The sequence below is a fragment of the Xiphias gladius genome, chromosome 12, assembly GCF_016859285.1.
Source record: "Xiphias gladius isolate SHS-SW01 ecotype Sanya breed wild chromosome 12, ASM1685928v1, whole genome shotgun sequence".
NCBI classification, from domain to species: Eukaryota; Metazoa; Chordata; class Actinopteri; order Istiophoriformes; family Xiphiidae; genus Xiphias; species Xiphias gladius.
This window is the reverse complement of record NC_053411.1, coordinates 278,110-300,992: the sequence shown is the minus strand read 5'-3', so window position 1 is coordinate 300,992 and position 22,883 is coordinate 278,110. Positions and strand designations below refer to the sequence as shown.

At 38.1% G+C, this 22,883-nt stretch overlaps 1 protein-coding gene across 1 annotated transcript in view; it reads left to right on the top strand.

The window, feature by feature from the left end:
• Positions 1 to 14,695, top strand: part of cd99l2 (CD99 molecule-like 2) — a 47,628-nt gene extending 32,933 nt beyond the window's left edge. Inside the window, exons 3-9 of the mRNA XM_040141248.1 lie at positions 4,861 to 4,908; positions 5,184 to 5,312; positions 9,368 to 9,436; positions 9,581 to 9,634; positions 9,755 to 9,874; positions 11,869 to 11,934; positions 14,373 to 14,695. Coding sequence (XP_039997182.1) covers positions 4,861 to 4,908; positions 5,184 to 5,312; positions 9,368 to 9,436; positions 9,581 to 9,634; positions 9,755 to 9,874; positions 11,869 to 11,934; positions 14,373 to 14,428 — 542 coding nt within the window. The 3' untranslated portion in view covers positions 14,429 to 14,695. The remainder of the gene's footprint in view (positions 1 to 4,860; positions 4,909 to 5,183; positions 5,313 to 9,367; positions 9,437 to 9,580; positions 9,635 to 9,754; positions 9,875 to 11,868; positions 11,935 to 14,372) is intronic.
• The last annotated feature ends 8,188 nt before the right edge of the window (positions 14,696 to 22,883 follow it).

Genomic DNA, 22,883 nt, shown 5'->3' with positions numbered 1-22,883 from the left:
AAAATTAATTAAAAATCTGATATGCCTCACAGTGTGGTAAATCGTTGCAAACGAGTAGCCAACTCCTCCACAGAACAATAAAGAAGCTTGATAGGCTTTACAGAAATGCTTAATGGTCTGTGAAGGGATGGGTACAGACAAAAATATAGTAGTAGTATGATCTAGGAACTCAAATGCAAGTTTGTCATGCTGGTTGTAAATGTGGATATTTAAGTCTCCTAATAATAAAACTTTCTCATAGTTAGTGGTAGTGATGGAGAGTAATTGAGCAAATTCTGACAAAAAGTCATCCTTTGATTTTTAAGAGGGCGATGTAACAACCCAAACAAGACAGTAGAGTGTAGTGAATGAGAATAACTAAAAAATCTAACTAAAAAATCGGCAATAGCATTAGGTGTAAATTTTTTCTGTCTGCAGTATAAATGACAACAAGATTTACTAAAACGAGTAGCAGACTCATTGTTAATAGTAATAAGGTCAGATGGGACCATCCTGTGTCTACCAGTACATTTTTTGGACAACCTTGCAGTACGATGTGCCGGAATAGTTGACACCAGTGAAGGATAATCAGAAACATCATCATTCTGAAGATAAACAGCTGCAGAGCTCAAACATAAACCAAGTTTCCTTTGGGGGGAAATAGAAGGAGGGGGGTATAATAGTGGGTCCGTGCCAGTTATACGCACTAAGTAAATTAGCGGAAATTATCTTACAGGGGCTTGGACCCAGAGGACATGAAACACTGCTGGACCAGTCACCTGAAGAGAGTGAGGGGCTTGACCGGAAGTGGGGGGCTGCATTTTGGCTAAAGGCTGAATGATTGGGGAGCTGTGGAACATTAGCATGCTGTAAACAATAAGATGAGTTTGCCGTTAGTATTTAAAAAGCCAGAACAAGCCAAAACAAGTTCAAATTGTCAATGAAAACCATATCATAGTCGCTACAAGCTGATGACAGGCAGGTGACTGAAGTGACCCACCCCACAGCCAAGGGTGGGGATTGGACCAGAGACAAAAGCGTGGCACTTTTGAGACTCCAGGACCTTCAAAAGGTGGATGAAGTCACTCCAACATGGACCACAATGCATTTCAACTTTGGACGGTTCAATATAATAATCTCTGGGATTCTACTAGCTATTTCTTGGACCATTGCACCAGAAAACAGTACATTTCATTCACTTCATCCAAATATTTTGGACTCTGGCGTTACCTATGACCACAGTTGTGAAGTGGGATGGCGACGGAGTTGTGTTGGAACTGGCTGCTCTGCCAAAGGACGGCAGGGGTTAGGATGGAGGAGTGTGATGTGGCATAGGATGTGGTGAATTAACCATCATCCTGGGGTTCCTTTGCGGAGCTGGAATAACTGCGGGGGGAAGGCAGGCTTCCTTTGTGGAGCCAGTCCAACTGATGGCCCTGCAGTGTCGACAGATAATGGAGACCAGGGGCATCCCCTTAGCGGAGGAAACTCCTGTTCATCCTTGCTTTAAATCTGTTGGCAGCTTAATGTCCTGGAATGGCTAGAAGCAGCACGGACTCTTTTTTTTTACCATGTTTGCTCCTATGGACAGTCTTCCAGGGCTTTGGCATGGCAGTGTAGAATCAAGTTCTCTTCCAGTTAACCAAGGAACCAATGAGCTGTTTGCTTTCCTTAATCCAATAAAGGATGGATAATGTTTGCTCCAGTTCAGCAATTTTCTGGCTGAGACGGAGACAGCTCCCACATGGCGGTATGCTGGGGTGATTAAATATGTAGTTTTTCAGTGAAATGGTGAATGATTAGCTGTCTATTGAGCTCACAGACTCACAGTCAGACACAGCTCTACGGTTGTACTTTCATTTCTCTAAAAACTTAAAATCCAGACATCTACTGACTAAAATCCTTTGTCCATTAGAAGATGCAGTTAAAGACACCCAAAGTCTAATAAGATGTATCATAAAAATGTGGCTTAAAAAGGATAGAAAGTCAATTTATGACAGCATTTTCAAGCAAGCTCACTACCCTCTCTGTTGCAGTCTGATGATGTGGAAGAGAAGGCCCTCTGAAGTTCCAAAGAGCTGACAGTCCAACAGAGCCAGCGCTTACCTCAAAACCCCCAGAAATGCTGGCCAACAACAAATAACTGACATCCCCAAACTGCCCCTCATCTCCTGCATGGCCACTTAGCCAGGACACTGAGATCCTTACACCTTTGACACCTTCAAGCCAATTTGGAGGCAGCAGCCTGGAATGTCCGGATCGCATCCAATCGTGGGCTGGAAGAACATCTTGGATAAACATTACCTGTCCATCATAACTCAACTATAGGAACTAGTCACCCAGACAGACTAGCTTGCATTAACTCATAATCTTACTGTGAACTCTGATTTTTGGCATTTACTGTAAATGACAGACCAAAGAACTAAAGTAGATCACCAAGCAAACAAGTATAAAAGCAACCTACAGCTTTAAAATTATCAACACCAACAATAAGAAGAACCAAGATTTGCTCCCCAATGTATCCATGCCCCACCGAGAGACAATAACCAGAACACCCCAGCATGTGCTTATGACACCCACACTCATAGATACCTCGTGGGATTTTCACCTAAACACAAAGAACGACAGACACACACATAAACACAAACACACACACACACACACACACAAACACACATTTCTACATCTGTTTGCCTTAAATTCAACCATCACAAATAAATGCCTAACCTCAACCCTTACCCTAACCATAACCTAAACCTAATTCTACCCTAAAAGCAAGTCTCTAGACTTTAGGGTAGACCTCTACCCTAAAAGCAAGTCTTAACCCCCATCAGCCCTTTAAAGTTGTGAGGACTGGCCAATATGTCCTCACTAAGCCAAAATTTGTCCACACAACCATAGAAAGACACTACTCACACACACGCGCGCACACACACATACACAATAGGAGCACGTTTACAGTAAGACAAAGGAAAAAAAGAACTGAAAACTTTGGACTCTTAAATCTAGTTTAGTTTTAAATTTTGTAGCTTTTGTCTCAAGAGAAAGTAGTGTATGCTAGTGTGTGTGTGTGTGTGTGTGTGTGTGTGTGTGTGTGTGCATGTAATAATGTGTCTCTTTTAGATATACCTTTTGTTTCCCTATTCTTAAACGAAGAAGTATACTAATAATAGAACTTCATCATTGTTGATGAGCACAAATATTATGTTTAGTATGATTCTGCTTGTTTTAATCTCAAAATGCTAAATCTATGGTTAAAAATACAATATTAGAAATCATGTTGTTACAAAAATAACATGTTCAGTCAAAAGGGTAACAACTTTCAGATGTAAAGCCATCTGTCCCTGGACAGCAGGGGACTGCCTTTGCTCCCCAGAACTCTGCAATACTTGTGATTGGCTGGGATGCATCTTCTGGGCGGTCAGACCAAAACCCTATAAAGTTTCCTACAGTGGTCTGACAGACATGAAAAGTAGAGAGACAAGAAGATCGCCTAAAAACTTTGCCTTCTCATTAGTAAGCTATTCTCCCTTGGACACAATGCATCGAAAGACTGTGACCACATCATTCATCGCCTTCCAGGTTCATATTTTGGCCTGCTGAACATTCCATCAGCGCAGCACAAATTTATCAGGATTTTTTGTGGAAGCAACTTCAAGATAAGAAGAAGACTCACCAAGGTGCACACAAGTATACTCACAAACCCTCTTTCAACTTGCTTAAACCCCGGTGCCTTTGTATTTTTAGTCTTTAATTGGCAGTTCACTAATAATGCTGTTTTTACATGCATTTGACTTGCTGCCTCTCAGAGTAACACACATTTAATTTGTATTATTCACTCACCATGGCTTAGTATTTCTACGTCCCCTTTTCCTTTTGTGTGTTTGTTGTGTTTCAGTTGTAGTGTTTAGTGTTTGTCACTGTAGTTGTAGTAATAAATGTGTGTGAACATAAAATTGAACTTGATTTTTCTTTCTCATGCTTGCATCTCAGTCAATTAACCTTGAAAGTTCTGTACTTTGCAAACAATAATTAAAATTATTAAAAACACTTGCTTCCATGAAATAAAATCCATAATTAAGATTAATCATAATTCCAATTGACCTCTCTTGCATGGCCAGCAAGAAACACTATTCCTGTCATTATACATTCTCTTATATGAGTTATCTCACTAAAGATGAATAGTTCCATATGTGAGTTATGTACAGTAATGTTTCATAATTCCCCTTCAGAATCATAATACCACTTGAGCATAACAAAATTCCCATAGCTGGAATCAGCCTACAGCCTAAAATATCACCTTGTTAGTTTTTTTAAGAGAAGAAGAAGAATAAAGAGAAAATTGCCTCAGTGTCTTTAGTGGTGGCTACACCACTTGATAAATGGATGGTTTTCAAGGACTTCTATCACCCAGAAATCTTACAGTGATGTCAGTAAAGTAATGCCCCTTTACACGTGCTTTCCAGCTAGATTTATTTTATAATTACAAGAAAATTATCTCATATTTCCAAGATCAAAATCTCATAATTACAAAAATGATCCCATAATTACAGGATCTGTTTGTCAAGAAAACTGTCATATCTCCTTCGGTTTCCATTCACTTTGCACAATATGAATATCTAATAGGAAAAAATGCATAAATGACAGTAATGCCAGTAATGAACTAAAACTTTCAAACACTGGTATGGTTCTCAAAACTGTATAAAGGAGGGTATGTCACACCTCCTCAGGACTTCACAAATGAACATTACTGTGGGACTTTAAATGGTGGTGTACTGCAGATTACCCAATATTCAATTATGAATGACACCAGGTAAAAAGAATTCCCTTCATATGATTAAAAAAATATAATACATGATTAATCTTTCACTTTCAACACAGCAACCCCTGCGCTGAATCCAGCAATACCAGCAGGGGAACAAGGAGGAGGTAAGCACCAAGTCATCTTTTCAGCATCTTGCTGGTTTTGAACATTGTAGTTTGGTGATACTCACCAGTTTGTTTACAATAACAGATAACTACTTATTCTTGGTTTAGATTTGACTTTCTGACTCTATTTCATCTGCAACGTTGTCATGCATTTTGTATTTAACTACCCGTGCAAAACATTTTACAGTGAACTTGTCATAACTGAAGACTGTGGATGATTATTTATATATTAATATAATTGTACACAAATGCAATGCTGTCAATGTTCTCGGCAGAACTTCATCGGGAGGATTTATCTAAAGTCAGTGGCACCACTTCTACCACCACCACCAAAGCCCCACCCAAGGTTATGCCTAAGGTCCCCACAGGTGCCAAGGCCCCAGTCAAGCCCAAACCCAAGCCAGGTGAGAGAACACAGCCTTCTCTGTGTTGACAGTCAGGGGTCCTCCTGAGGCCAGTACCTCAACTGCAAAGTGAAGTATATTAGAAGCACGTTTATATTAGATCCTGGTATATATTTTAGAAAAATTTAGCTTTTTTTACTTTGCTGTTAATTAATACTAAAAACTTCTTCCATGTTTACCTGTTGTCTTAATACAGTCAGGATAATGTACATTTCCACAGCAGTAATTTCATCAGTACAGCAGATCATACTCATCGATCTGCTTAGAACACTTACTCTTTAGCCTTGCTAGCCGAGAGTGGCTCTAAGAATGGCAATGTCTGTTGGTCAGTCAGCCCACCACTTTGGTACAGTCTAAAATAACTTGACACCTATTGGGGGGATTTCTGTAAACTACAGACATTCATGTTCCCAAGAGAGGATTTTGGTGATCCTGTAAATTTTCATCTAGCATCATCGGGTGAAAATTTTAATTAGTCCAGTAGTTTGGTTTATGACCAGATATCTGCAGAACTAAGGACATTCCCATCAGCCTCAGCTGTACTTTGTGTTTAGAGCTAATTAGTGAAGGTTACATACTACATGCTAAACTAAGATAATTAACATGGTAAACATAAAGTATTTTCTATACATTACCATGTTAGCATTGTGATTGTAAGTACGTTAAGATGCTGATATTAGCATTTAACTCAATGCACCTTGGTACCTACGTCAAGCCTCAGAGAGCCACTAGCATATCTGTAGACTCTTACACAGTCTTCACAGTCTGCATATTGGCAGCAGTATGTCCAGTCAATCTGCAGTGCTCCGTCTGTGTCACAGGATGCATTCAGTCACAGTACTGAATGACAGTCACCCGCATTTTGGCAGTGTTGGCAGCTCAACAAACAATTAATAGAGAGTGAGAGTGAACGACTGATCATTTCTTTCTTTTGCCATCCCTAGTTTAGGACTTCTTTCATGCCACCTCTCAAGTTCTCCAACTCTCCTACATGCATCCATTTAAAATTCAGCAAAATATTATTGCATGAAACAGCTTTCAAGAAGTATTTTTATCCAACGTAGAGCAACAAAATGTATCACGTGTGTGTGCAAGCAGCAATACAATGACCATTCTCCTGTCCATTAATTTATTAAGTGGAGAAAATTATTAAAAGGTCCTAATTTTGTTCAGAAGTCATTTCTCCTAAGAGTTAAAAAAAACAAAACAAGTATTAACTCCACCATTTTGATAAAGTGTTTTCCCAACATAGCATCATCACGAGACTGGACCATTCTGCTAAATTTAGTGTTTTTTATGGAAGGAATATTTTTCTTTAAAGAAAGAATGCAAGAAAATAAAGAAATTACAGTAACTTAGTAATTTATAACATAGTTGGATATCAGATAAACAAATCTAGACAGTAGATGTATAACATAAAAATGTGTAACAATAATGAGACTAATAATAAAACTAATAATTATAACAATAGGGTGAATAATAGTGGGTGTTGAGCAGGATCATAGGAGCAGTAGGTGGTTTGCAGTCACAGATCCAGATTCTCTTGCACCAGGGACAGAAATACCTGCAGAGAGCGACAGGAAGTATTCTTGTATTTACAAGAAAGCACAATTCTATGGGAGAGAGAAGAAGTCAAGTTAGGAACGAGCATTGATGCCATATGAATGCGTGCAGATGGAGAGGAACAGGAGGAGAAAGGAGCTCAGTGCATAACGGGAAGTCACCCAGCAGTCTAGGCCTATAGCAGCATAATTAGGGTATGGTTCAAAACAAGCTTTAGCCAGCCCTAACTGTAAGCTTTATCAAAAACGAAGGTTTTAAGCCTACTCTTAAATGTGGAGACGGTGTCTGCCTCCCAGACCAACACTGGAAGATGGTTCCACAGTAGAAGAGCGTGATAACTGAAGGCTCTGCCTCTTATTGTACTTTCGGAGACTCTAGGAACCACAAGTTAGCCTGCATTCTGGGAGTGCAGTATTCAACTGGGGTAATAGGGTACTATGAGCTCTTTGAGATATGATGGTGCCTGACCATTAAGGGCTTTGTAGGTGAGGAGGAGGATTTCAAATTCTATTCTGAATTTTAGAGAGAGCCAATGCAGAGAAGCTAACACAGGAGAAATGTTATCTCTTTTCGTAGTTCCTGTCAGTACTCACGCTGCAGCATTCTGGATCAGCTGGACAGTATTTAAATATTTTTTGGGACAGCCTGATAATAAGGAATTACAGCCTAGAAGTAACAAAAACATGGAGTAGTTTTTCAGCGTCTTTTTAAGAAAGGATGCGCCTGATTTCTACAATGTTACGTAGGTGAAAAAAGGCAGTCCTTGAAGTTTGATTTATGTGAGAGTACAGAGTACAGAGAAACTGTCTAAGTATATATCAGATTGCACAGCTGTTTTTTAAGGTGCCTGTGTTTGTAAATAGGTCGGTGCCGGTTGAGGGTAGGAGGTGGTGAATGTTTTCTCTAATAGTTAGAATTTTATCATTTAAGAAGTTAATCAAATCATCACTACTGAGAGCTATAGGAATACATGGATCAATAGAGCTATGTCTCTCTGTCAGCCTGGCTACAGTGCTGAAATGAAACCGAGGGTTTTTTTTTATTTTCTTCTATTAGAAATGAGTAATAGGCTGCTCTGGCATTACAGAGGGCCTTCCTATATTTTTAAGACTATCATGCCTGGCTAAGTGGCATTCTTCCATTTTGGTAGAACGCCATATCCTTTCAAGTTTTCGTGTACTCTGCTTTAATATACGGGTTTGGGAGTTAAACCATGGAGCTAACCTCCTTTGTTTTATTATCGTCTTTTTTAAAGGGGCAATTAAAGGCCATTACGTCTCTTTCAATTAATTTCTCTCATAGATAGGGAGCTAACTGTTTTCATCTGTTGCTCATCATCCACTCCTATTCTGCTGAGAGAGTAACCCTGTCCTTGCTTCCACCCCTGTCTCTTAGAAATTGCATCAAAGTTGTAATTAGTCGGGAAGATTCTCAGTCATCCAGGTCATGGTATTCTGTAAGTGCTATGCAAAGGCAACTGGACTTCAAGAACTTCCACCAAATCCAGTTACAAAAAGTTGTATTAAGTGTTCTCTGAGTTTGAATGCTGAAGACCAGCATATGATAAATCCATCCCTATGTTTTTAAAAACATTTTCTATATTTCATTTTATGTTAATATTTTCTGTTTTTCTATATTTCTTTAATCAAATAACCCCTTTTATTGGATATATATGATATCCGAGGTTAAATCTGTTAATTAAATATACTATTATTATTATTATTAATTAAATGTACACTGATGTAACTATACAATAAGCTTTAAGACTTGGTGATCTAATGTTAAGTATATTGTCATGTGTACTGAGTGTTAGAGAGTATTAGAGCTAGACATATAAATGGGCCGATATTAGTTTCTTGCAGATACTGTATATACATGTTTCTGTATGGCCGGTAAGTAACAAGACAGTGCAGACCAGAAATGGCAAAGGTCATTTACTGTAGAAAATGTTCTTGTTAGTGTGTATCTTGTTGAAAAAAATAAAAATCTAAGGGATTTGTATTTAGATTGTTTGTTGATGTTAAAAACAAATACTGTTGGCTGATATATCAGATTTTTTAAAGTTCTGAATATCAATATCACTATAAACCTCAAAAATCCAGTGTTAGTGAGGCTATACTAAGCCACTTTCAACTTAAAGGTACCGGAAACTTGATTTAGAAACATGTTAGTATACAGGTAGACATGTTATGTACTATGCAAATCATTTGTAATACAAAATATGAAATAGCAATTAAAAATCACAAGTTTATTCTGACGTTTCCCATGGAAGTCCAGATGGATGATATGGATATAGACGTTTCAATTAGACTCTCACACGCACTTTATGTTTGAACTGAAAACACAAAAGGGCAGCTTCACCATCTTCAACCCAACAAATGAAACTAAAAACTGCATCTACATTTAAGGTGACTCTTTTAAGTTACAGTTTAGAATTTAATGATTTCATTCCTCATCGTGAGTGCAATGATTATCTCTGTCTCCCCTTTCAGGTGAATTTTCTGACAGTGATCTGATTGATGTTAGTAAAGATGACACCTACAAACCTGACAAAGGCAAAGGTAATGTGTGAACTTTTATAAAAAATCCATGTATAACTCGCTAGCTACAGAAAATTTAACCCTGTTATTTTTGAAAAGACCAATACAACACTACAATAGTTCAAACACACTGGCTGACCATTGGCTGTTACTCTGTTTCCTCAGGTGGTCTTCCAAGAGGTGACAGTGATCAGATTAACCAGTATGATGACAACACCGGTGGGTTTTCTCTGTCTGTTGTGCTAATTCATAAATTTGTGTCTGGTCTGTTTGTCTAGCTGCCTGAGTTTACTGTATATTTGTGTGTGTGTGTGTGTGTGTGTGTTTGCGTGTTTCCAGAGACAACAGCAGAGGTGGGCACCATTGCAGGGATTGTTAGTGCAGTTGCCATGGCATTGGTGGGTGCAATCAGCAGTTACATCTCCTATCAGAAGAAGAAGCTTTGCTTCAGCATACAACGTAAGGCTTTTACATTACAGTCAAGTGTTTTAGAGCAATCAGTCCCTGAGGAAATTGTCCACACTAGTGTGTGACTACAGTGCTTGTACAACTGCATCTAAAATGTCAATACTAAAACTACACTGTTTCAAAGTCATTATGTAGGTTTAAAGTGTAACTTGACCCCCAGCTCAGAGCCTAACCCCGCCAAATCCGTAATTTTGAAAACTGCTAAAAAGTGGGCAAAAAGTTCAGGGTGGGGGTGGGGGGGGGGGTATTTGATGAGAGCTGCCTCAGCCCTCATTATAGGTGCCCCCCCCCTCAGGCGGTCTTTCTCTTCCAGAATCCCCTGAAGCAGACATTAGTGTGGTGGAGGGTCGTGGTGGTCCTTAGCCGTATCAATTTGAGCTGTTGGCCCCAGCTCCAGTAATGCCCAAAGCCGGAGCTCTCGGAGCCAAGCATGTAGTTAGAATAGTACTCTCATGAAAAATACTGATTGCAAATGTACATAGCAGTTTGTTGCTATTCAGGGACCTGCTGCCATCTGCAACCACTGCCAAGACATATGAGGGTCTGAAAGGAAAGAATTCAGTCTGCAGCTTCTACAGTGGTAGAAGCACCCCCAGATGCACAAGTCTGATCTACTGCGGCAAAATTGAGAAATACTAAGTAGAGGGCTTGCAAAAAATAGGGTAAACTCCTGTGAATGATGATTCTCAATCAGTATATATCTGAAAATGAGCTCGGATTCACAGACCTCCACTTAAGGATGGGTGCTGGTGGGAGGTGTGCCGTCCACCTCTGATTAAAGGACATTAACATTCTTTCTCTATGAATTGCATGACTTAAAAAGTCCCAAACGGTTGACTCTATGTCATCATTGGCCTTGAGAGCTTCAGGATGATTTAAAACAGTAGATGGCGTGTTGAGCCATTTTCAACCCATGAAATGCCGATTTTCATAACTTTGCTAAGAAATGTCAATAACAACACCAGCACTGACGTTTGATCACAGTACAGTCATATCATTTAGTTTACAGCTCAAAAAACATGTTAAATTGTGTAGTACCTCTTTACGTTACACTGTAATGTGGCCTAGTCACATGAACTACCGCTATAATAAGACCAAAATTTCTACGTTTGTTTGTAAAGTCCTTCCTAAGTTCTTAGTAACTAGTAGCTAGTTTCAGACTAGTTATTTAGTGAATCAGATTGCACCACTAAACCTACAGCTATTCTAATCATTAATTTCATAATACCAAGTGACCAAATGACAGTGGGAAAATTGTCGTTGATAGTGATGAACCTGCATAAAATTACTACTACTACTAGTCTGCACTTCCCCTCAGCTCAACTGAGAATTTTACCCTACTTTAGCTTATTGTTTTGGTTTTATGGCCCACAACTTTACTTTAAATCTTAGCGCTCTTTACATTTCAATGTAGTTTCACGGAATGCCCTAACAAGTAAGGACCAAAGTAATCTGTAAATTGGTTGCTAGGAAACATCTGTAGCATTGTCCAGTAAAAAGCAACTTGGAACTTACTGTAGCATCACATGCTACCATAATAGTGCCAAGTGAAATTTTCAACTTAATCCTTAATAAATGTAGGTGTGACTTTGTTTTATTTATTCATACATACATGGGAAAATATTTGTGTTTCAGAGATAATATTCTTGTAGCAGCAGCAAATGGGGCCAATAACCAAAACCATTTAAAACAACAAACACTCAAGAAAAATTCTGATTTACTCCCCACAACAGAATGTAAGATGAATGGCCTCATGATATATCTATGTACAAAACATTCCTAATAGAGTTTGTCCCAGGGATAACACCCACTCATCAGTTACAGTATTGATAGTAAAAGCATTGTTAATAGTAGTAGTTGCAGTTGCAGTTGGTAATAGTAGTAATAATAGTGGTGGAAATAATAATGGTAGCAGCAGTAGCACAGTATCACTATAGTACAGCACAATATATATTGATAGTAAATGTGCTCTTGTCTTCTAACAGAGAGCCTGAACACTGACATGGTGAAGGCTGAAAACCCTGAAGCTGTGGTGGCTACAGATCCACAAGGTAGACACATGCACAGATACACACTGCACTCTAGTCACATCTACAATACTTTCTTTTCCAGTGTCATCTATTCTTGTAGCGGCCCCAAATATAAAACAATATATCTTTATGGGAAATACAACAAAAGTTCCTTTTAACTGGTGGAGCTACTGTCACTTGATAACTCCAGTGGCAGGAGTGAAAGAGGGAGAAAGACAGTAATGAAAGCTCATCAGAAGGCCAGAATTACAGAGTTTACAGAGCTTTTGATGCCAGTTATCAGACCCCAGTGATCAGTTAGACAGAACCATCAAACAGCTGTAAATTTGTCACAGTCAGAGAAAATCTTTTCCTTGTTGTATGGTGGTCTGCTTAAAGACCTTGACAGCAAAGTTTGTGAGTGTATGTCTGAAATGCAGATTGCAGAAATGCAGGTTAACAGAACTGTTATTCAGCTCAGCATGCAGCCAGCCAAGTTCAAAGTCAGCCTCAGCTGTTGTAAATGAATAATGTGTGAGGTCCTGTTCAGTGCTGCTCTCAGGCCTGATAGAACACTGAATGTCTTTATGATGGTCAGATGGAAGGACCAACAGACCTTGGTATGTCATATTCTAGTGTCTCATCTTTTTTAAGTAACTCAGTTTAAAAATATAAATACCATACTTTATTTCTATTGATGTATTTTGTATTCATTTGCGTTATTTCTAACAATGTAACTTAAAAGATAGGTTCACAATTTTTCAAGTCTGTTTTAAAAGAATAATCAGATACCTGTGTATACGGTACATTGAGACAGGTTTTGATTTCTGTAATCATTCCTCCTGTTCATATTGTCGAAGAATAGATCCAATCCTAGCATGGTTTCAGTGGAAGTGATGGGGGACATAATCCACAACCTTTGTTATATGCATATATATATAGTTTATTTGAAGTTAAAATGAGGCTTGACAAATCAAGTGGATATCCTCCAAAACTGCAGTCTTTCACCATGACATTCCCTCTTCTGTGCACTATTCCTCCCATGGATGTATTAAGAACAGATGGATACTACCTTCAAAGATGGTGCCTTACTCATTTTCACAGGATTGCAAAAAACTTCCTCATGACTTCCTCATGCTTCTGAATTTCTGGGCCTGTAGAGCATGCTTAGTGGAGTCCTCCTCTAGCTGAGCCTTTTGAGAGGCTTAATTAATCATTCAGTATTTAATCATTCAGCTTTTCTAGACTGTCAAATGTTACTGGGTAATATAGATCAAATTCTGATAAGCAGCAGCTCCCTTTTCCAGTGAGTGTATATGGGAAAAATGCTTTTTGGGCTAGTGTGTGTCAAGTGATGAATGCAGAAGCTGTAATACCCTGTGCTGCCACTACACCAAATTGCTTTGAAGCCAGACTCCGTTCTTGGGGGTTTGATTTCTCCGTCACAGCTCAACAAGGAAACATTGTCCAGGGAAACAGACAGAGGAAGGAAATTTTGTAGTAAAAAGACTGTAGAGCATCATTTTAACTACACATAAACTTTGAAATGTATTGAAATGTTCTTTTTTACACTGTACTTTCCCCCCCATCACTTACAATGTAAAAATGTTAGGAAAGGATCTTTTAATGGCCAGTATAAATATGAGGAAAGATTACAGCAAGCAAAACCTGTTTCAGTTTTCATATGAGTACCTAACTAGTGTACTTTGGCTTTGTCTGAAAACAAAAAGGGCAAAAAGGGGTCCTCTTATAATCTGTGTCAATTTATATTTTGGCCATTACATTATTCTGGTGCAGTATTTCCCGGACTTTTTAAAACTATGCCTCTTCATAGCGATTTCTGAAAAAACATATAGAGAAACACATGACATCACACTTGAGATGTATCAGCGTTCATCTGCTGCTGCATAACTGCATATATAACAGGTTTTTAAAAAATGGTGATTTCCTATATATGTTTATTTCTTATTTCTTCAATTTACTATGTTTGAAAATGTAATATAATGTGATATATAGTATATTAATGTCACTTTGTTTTTTATTTGGTTAAAAGTTATTAAAATTTTAAAGTAAAAAAGGAGTATGTTAAAAAAAACCCACTTTAGTGTAACCTGCTGTATTTGCCTTCAATATTCTACATTGTAAGCACAAGGACTGCATAGTCCACGTTGTTCATTTGAAGATAATTTTAAACACTGCAAGAGCGGCAGATGCAGACCTGATTCAGTATCTCTTTACATTTTACTGATTCAAAGATGAAAGATTGGTCATCATTTAGTAAATAACAGAGAGAGGTTCACAGTCAAATCCCGCTAAGTTTCCTTGAGCAATATACTAAATCAGCTTCAAGGAATTTGGTGTACAGCTGGTATTGACCTCTGACCTCTGGGCTCATTATTTTCATCTGTATTAAAAAAATTTGAGAATTATATGTATTTATTTTAACTATAAAATACTTGTCAATGTTTGTCACTTGGAAGGACTAATATTGCAGCAGAATCAGCAGCTGTGGAACACATACAGTTTTCTATTCTGACCTCACCACCAGGGAACTCCGTTCACCATAAACTCTACTGAACAGTAATCTCTCATAGCAGCACGCAGTACAGCATTTATGATGAATATGATGTGCGGGAACATACAAAACCAGCTGGAAATCATCAGTCACATAAAAAAAGGTGCATGTTTTTGTGTGAAATCAGTGAGCTCTACTCTAATCGAAAGGATTGTTAGGGAGTCCAGGTACCTCTCTGAAAGACTGTTAGTTACACATATTTAATGTGTGTACCAAATATTTATGTAGTATTAATATTTTTACAATTAGGTCTTATGCATTTGTGCTCATGTTATATGTGTTAATGTGTGATTTTACCATTTTACTAACTTTTAAACTACTTCTATTAACATCACTATTAACATTTTACTTTATTATGTCACAGTGCTCTGCATGGCTAATGTGTGCAAAATGTGTACATTAAATATGGTTTATAACAGTACGGCTCATTTGTGTTCTGTTGCTTTATACTACTTTGCATGGCTGCATTGAACAGTGGATTGTATTGTTGCATCAATGTTTAGCTTCTTCTTGCTGCTTTGTATGATATAAAAATAAATAAATATATATACATATATATATATATATATATATATATATATATATGTGTGTGTGTGTGTGTGTGTGTGTAGGTGTGTGTGTGTATAGATATGTACACACACATACACACACTACGAAAAAAAATCTATATCATTTTTTTTCATTTTCTATATATTTTTGTTTTCCTTTTTTTTGCCTTTGTTGTTATTTCCACATCCTACTGTCCTATGTCTATATTTCTTATCCTGTCACCTCACTAGTTTTAAGACATCTTGCTAAAGGATTGCAGCTGATAATAAGCCAGCTGGCTAAAACTAAAATTTAAAGAAATGTTGCTTCATTTATTGATTGATTGTTCTTTGTGCATTGCCCTTATGAATAAAGAAATTAAATGAAAAAATTATACTTCCTCAAAATACCTGCAGATGCAATCTAATGTCTCTGATCATTTTGAAATAGCTGATAGAGATTATATTTTATCTCTGTAGTCCAACAGACTCTCCTGGAGCCACCCAATGCTGAACCTCCCACTGAAGAGAATGCTGTGTAAAACACATACACAAACGTCACTCACCTACAACTGCTCTGTTCTTTCCCATATACCCCCACCTAACGCCCCCTGCACGCACACGCACACACTCACACACACACACACACACACACACACACACACACACACACACACACACACACACACACACACACACACACACACACACACACACACACACACACACACAAAAAAGCCATCCTACAGGATAGGCTGTCTATTGTGTAGCATTATTCATCCTGTAGCTCTGTGCTACACAAGCTGGGAGATGTAGTCCCTCTACACTGAATGTGAACACAGATTTTTTTATTCTTAGCTGTAAAATTGGCACACAGTGTATCCAACCTTTCCAAATGTATGTGTATATAGTAATTTATTGTTTATTCTTTGAATGTTGGTTTATAGTTTATAGTTCAGCGTGTGAGTTCTCCACTGTGAGCTGGGGCTTCAATTGTAGCATTTTGCTGAGCTCCAGACACAGAGTCAAGTTAGAATACTGTAAAAAATACAAAAACACATTACAGAATCCATGACTTGGAGGCCTGTCTTTGCTCTACACAGATGTGTAGAGAGTGAATATTTAACTGTAGTCCCCAGATTTCTATTCCAAGCCTTTTAGCAACTAATTATTAAATCACTGGTAAAATGTGGTGATAAAATGTATAAATGGCCAGTGAGCAGATGGTTTAGTAATACATTATCACAGTAGCAAGTTATTATTACTTTACAAGGGAAGTAATATGTAAGCACATACTCATAATTTACCTAAGTTACATCATATAATAATGATACTAACAATATAAATTTTGCTTATTCCTACAAAATGTAACATTTAATTTGATTGTGACTCTCATCATGTGAGTCTCTCACATTACTGACATGATGACCAGGAGAGTCAACGACTCATGTGACCTCAACGACTCACAAGTGTTGCTGATCTCACCAGAGGATAAATACTTGGAACTCCCCACTAGTCAGTTAGAACTGAAGAAGTCTTTCAGATGAGAGGCGAAATGTCTTCAAGAACTTCAAGCAAGTCCAGTTGCCTTCGCATAGCACTTACAGAAGTTTAAAAGAAGTCAAAAGTTCAGCCCTGTAATGTTAAGAGTTCTGGGAATACACCATACTGAATCAGCAAAGAGAAACATCAAATAAGGAATCACTACAGTTAATATAGGATAAAAATTATGCTTAGCTGAATCAGTTAAAATCAGTTATCAGTTAAAAATGCATAGCGTGTACTTTTTGCTCTCCGTTACTTTGTTCCAGAAGCGGTTCTTGCTCTGGAATTTTTCTGCCCTCCACGGGCGACAAGGCCCGTGGGGGGCAGAAAATTAGTAAAATGTGACTTTTGTTGAAGATACAACTGCTACATATTAGCTAATATTGTTTGCACTATGTTTTAGTATTGAGGTGCCAGTGTGCAGAACTGAATATTGATCTTAATCTCATGGTGGTCATCATTTCCATCATTGTGAGACATTCTAGTGGGAAGAGTGACATATGCATAAAACTATGTATATCCTTGAGGCCTAACAAACATGACAAATGCTTTTCCTTGCTCATAAAACATTAACAAAGTCATTTATCTGCTACATTTATGTTTGCTTGTTACGTTGGGACATTGCTACATTTCTTGGTGTGTTACTGCCACCAACTTTCGATTAATGGAATACCATGATAACCCACATGCACGAGAAACTAATGAACAGGGGACACACTCTTAAAAACAGTGGTAATACCACTGAGGTCAAAACCTCTACGGGGTACTTTCAACCTGATTACGCTCCTGTTAAAAGGTATAAAATAGTACCAAAGCAGGAGTTTTCAGTAAAAGGAATTTATTTCTGAAATACTTTTGGATCAGGATCTGTGATATTATTAAGTGTTTGCCTAATTTATTACAATGTGAATCTTGACACACAATATTGGGACATACAGATTTTGAATAATAACCCTGCAATAAATATGACCTTGGTGATACTCATATTTAAAGCCCCAACATAAAGGGCTTTTATGTGATTATGGCAACTATAAATTATTTTGTTTGTAAAAAAAAAAAAAGAGATAATCCTGATGAAAATTCACCCCAGTCTCATCTGATTGATGGGTATTCTCTGCCACAGTATCTTTTTTGATACTAGCAATGAGGAATGCCAAAGTTGAAAATTTTGAAATCCTACAAATGTGGACTTTATTTTTAACTGTGATTTACAGATTGTCTATTTCTACCCTGATTCCACCATCTGAAAGGGAGTTTCAGATGCTGTTAAATGATCTGGCAAGCCCTTTGTCTTGAAGCATACAGAGGCCTATAGGGTGTTCTGCTGAAATTGGCCTTTTCTTGGTAGACTTCAGAATTACCTACATGGTAATAAGATTTACAAGATCGGAAAGGCGATGTAGTGGTAACACTGGTAGGTTGTCAGAGAAGGAATGAAGGTTGACTGATGTATGAAGTCAGACAGGAGTGTGAATCAGTTCACACTGCCACAAAGACAATACTGGTAAAGATAATACGCATTTTAAAAACTAATATTCTGCTTTAGCAGTAGATAATGTGAGTGTCAGTAGTTTGCTTTAGGATCTTGACTAGTGTCATAATGAATTCTTTTGGCAAGTTGTTATGGTTGTACATATTTCTGTGAGCAGTTCTGTGTTTGTACTGATAGCATTTTTAAAGAGCATATTTATGCTCCATATATATCTATACTCTTCAGTGTGTGTGTGTGTGTGTGTGTGTGTGTGTGTGTGTGTGTGTGTGTGTGTGTGTGTGTGTGTGTGTGTGCGTGTGCGCCCGTGTGTGCGTTTGCACTCTTTTCCTGCTCTTTTTTACACTTTGTACCAAACTACACTTTTCCTAACAACTTAGCTTAACTTTTTGTAACTGCTTCTTGGTGTGAGAGTCTGTTGTGTACTGCTAACAGTTTGTTGTTTTCCTAGAGACTTCTGGAGTCTTGTTCCTGAACAAGAAAGCTTTTATTTGGGAGACGTGTCTATTGGGCCCTTTGCATGGTTCTTGCACTGATATTTGCAGTCTCATGCATACTTCTGTAAATCTCCACAATTATTTAATTTTGGCAAGTGCCTCTTGAAATGCGCATGGTTCCTTGGAAATGATTGACTTTTTGGTCTGTAGTATCCCCAAGTCAATCAATCCTCTTCCACCACCTTTAAAAATACACTGTCAACCAGACAGCCAAGGTATTTAAGGTGATAAGAATAAAAAAGCAAGCACACATGCACACAAGACATGAACTTGGCATATGCAGTGATCGTTAACCATATACCATCATGTATAGTTAATGACCTGAGTAGTGTCTGATAGAACAGTCTGTATCTACACAGGTGAATGCGTGAAGGATTTTGGATACTGGCTCCTGGCCTGAATGAGAAAATTGTTTTTACATCATTCCTTTACCATTTCAGATAACTGAGAGAGTTTGTATTGTACGGTCTGTAAATAATGTTGGTGGCCTATAAAAAGATATCTGACATTATACAGCACAGTCCTACATGAATACCACACCCTGGTCTCCTCCATGTTGCCTTGGAAAAGCAGCTGCTTGTACCCACAATCCCTTTGTGTTGCTCCTTCTCTTAATGTCCTTTAACACTTGAACTGCTAGTCAGTCTTTTTAATCCAACACTGTGCTCATAGGCTGTTTCACTATGCATTAAAATGACAAAATATAAGACCTGTGCTTTTTAGAAGAATTTAGCTGTCACAAAAACATATATTATAGGGAAAATTTAGTGATGAGTCTGGCAACAGCAGAACTGCATTTAAAAACATTTAATTTGACAGTAAAATAACTCTTTCCTTTTCCATTGCTCATGCCCCATTTCTCATCAAGAGATCAGCAAGCTGCGATGGGAGACTCCCATGGCGGATATATCCTAATAAGATTTTTTTAAACTCTTAAGTAATGGCATTGGTATCGGCCTTGACAATACAATATAAGTTGGGCTATACTGTTTTAGTTTCTTTTTGAGGGCATTTCATACCTTTATTAGGTTGCAAAGATTGGAGAAACGACAGGAAACAAGGGAAAGAGATGCAAAATTCCTTAGCTGGACTTGAACCAAGGACGTTGCCTTTTGTGGTTGGCATCGTAATCCCTAAGCAACTGGGGCTCCCTACACTCCATTAAACTAGATCAAATCTTAAGTAGACTTGCCACTCCAAACTTTAAAAAAAACCCTTATAACCACCATATTTCTGTCATATGTTCTAAGATCTCAGCAGACAGAGCTCCTCATTATTTCAAGTAAAAAAACAAAAACCACTGGTAATAGCCCTTTCCTATTGGAACTCCCCTCTCATGAACAAACCTCCAGTTGCCATTAGGGAAACTGGTTCCCCTCCAATCTTTAAATCTAGACCTAGCTTCCATGATTATGCTGGTGGACAGACTTCTTTAAACTCTCAATGTTGGTATTATCCTCAAAAATCCAGAAGTGGTTGGGCTCTAAAAATGAATCACTGTTCTTGTGAAAATTTTTGCCAGTAGACTAAAGCTTACATTATACTTTCAGTAGCCTTGAGCCCTTGTGTGATGATTTCATCATCTGCCCCTGTCAATGAAGTTTATCACAGATGTAGTCTGGAAGCTTGGTCACCATCCAAAATTTATTTTAGGTCTATACACACCTACAAATGTGCCAAGAGTACATGTGTAGAACAGATCTGTGTATGCAAATATCCAATATAGTATGAATGGAGCTGGGGTTTTGGACTTTTTTGGAGTTTTGGAGAGCAACACTTGAGACAGACCTAACTCAGTAGACCAGTCTGACAGATCTTTGTGCAACCAGACCCTGAGAAATCAGTTGTCAGTTGCTGAAACATCATAGAGGGCATTGTAGAGTATGATGAACCAGTGTGTAGTCTTGGCAGCCACAACTAACCATATAAGTGAACATTTAGAGAAACTAAAATCAAAGTAATCTCAGTTTTTTGGGGGGTTAACATTTTCTTAAAACAATCCAACATGGTTTTAACTGATTTTGGAAACTGACTTGTGTGTTGTATTCAGGGACTGTGAGTGATTGGCGTAACAAACTGTTTGTTTGAGCTCAAACTCATGAGCTCACCTTGTAAGAGTTCATGCAAGGATAACCTTTGCCTTATACCCTGCACACTATTCTTCATACACCCATGAGCAACACCCACTGCTTTCACCTCCTTTGTGTGGTTACCTCGAAGAACAAAGCCCCTTGGGTGCAACTGAAATTTGTGGGTGTTGTATGAAGCTAAGGCTGCTGAGAGCTGACCTTCACACAAAGTAAATACAAAATAACAAACCTCACTGTCTGCTGAATGTATTAATGTGCTTCGTGTGCTCTAGCAAAAACCGTTGGCTTATAGCAAAAACACAAATTCACCAAAGATGTAGCAATGATTATGACTGACTTTGCCTTTATGTATTGAGGTTGAATTATATGTTTGTAAGAACAAGGTCTCGAAATAATTAAAGAGATTTAGTTTGCAGAGCAGAGTGTATGAGAAAGTGGAGGTCCTGTTTACATCCATGAAAAGACGGTACAGATGCACCTGATATCTTACAAATAATGTGTAATAACCTGTACAATGCTCATTTAGATACACAATGTCTGAATGACCCAGCTATTATTGGCAATGATGATACTGCTTTAAGATTTAGTGTGGCCAGTTCTTGTGAAACACCTGTAATACTGCTGTTTGCAGCTGGTTACCAGACTGGTGTGAACAAATGACCAATACCAGTACAATCTAATGCTGCTACAGCCCTGTAGCTGATACTACAGGTGTGATGCCTGCTTAAATGTTAAGGGAGACCGTTGGCAAGTGTATGCAGTTCCAGTGAATGAAAGATGTATCTACAGAAGCAGGTGTTGTCACTATTTGGTTCCATTTAGGCAGCATATTGGTCTGAACATGGGAGGTGTTTTACAAAAGTGTGCTTAAAAAAAACCAGACTGTCGTGGTGATATGACTTGACCTTTTAAACGGAGCTCGTCAAGACATCAGTGTCTACTTCAACCACATTAAGAGCTTTAAAGCAGCAACAGCATGTCAAAGAGAAAGGAAAGTGCAGCCATCTTGAGTTGTATTGAATATGGAAGTGGATGGACATTGCTGGAATCAATTTGATCAATGTCAAATATTTATACATAACTTGCAAGCTACGTTGCACCAAATACATGGCAGCACATGAAACAGCAAGATACCAGCAAACCACATATTTAAAAAAATAAAGGCATAGTGTTGGACTCATGCTTGGCTGACTCATGCTTGGCTGACAGTAGGTGTTCATCATTGTCACATAGCAGATTAAAGGTGCTCCAAAAGCAGGGATTAAATTGTACGAAAAATTTCTTTCAATTCTGAATAAATTCCACTCATGCAGCTTTTGGCAACAACGATAGCCCCAGCTAAATTTTAAGACAGGTTTGAGGGACTGAAAAATTCAGGCTTGTTTCATTCATCAGCAATCAAATCGAGCTAACTCTTGTATAATGCACAGGACACTGGACTAGGCTTACTCTTGGTTTTAAGACCATCCAGGGCCAGGTTTTGTTCTCAAGGATTGGTTGCAATCCTGCTTCCTAAAATGATTGAACAATCTAAAACAGATTATTTTATAATAAACCTGGATTATTCTGTTATCTTGCCTCGTAAAACATTTCCTTGGTGCCCAAACTATATATGGTATCTGCAGTGTATATTATATGACAGCTATGCCTAAGTTCTTCAACAGTGAAGACAGTTTATGTGGTTGCAGTCACATGACACTGACCTTCTATCAAAAACGATGCCAATCTGACTGTCCTCTTCCTGCAGTACACTCTAGTGCTTCTACTGCATTTCCTCCCACTCTAGGGGCAGTCACCATGTCATGCAAAGCCAGACAAAATCCTGCAACTTCACTTTTTGATTCAGATAGATTCCGGCGAAAACAGACAGTCATGGGTTGTTCCCAGTTCATAAGGTGAAAAAAAAAGAAAAAAAAGAACCCAGCACAGGTATTAATTATTTGGTATTGGAGCACTGACTTTGCAAGGCTACCTGTCACATACAACACATACACACTTATACAGTATACTGCTCACACTTGATGCATGCTTTTCTCTTCATACTGTGTAAATGTACTTTTAGCTTGTAGTGTTGAACTCTGTATGGCTTTCTGTCAACTGAATGTCAGACAGTCTTCATTAGTGTAAGTGTGATAGTGAGCTCTGTTTTCTCCTATTCTGCTATGATAACTCTGGCAATATGCTACAGGTATGTGTTAGCAATATGGAACCTATAAAATAAACTGTTTGAAAAGACAAGAAAGAGACTGGTGTTTTTTTATTGTTCAG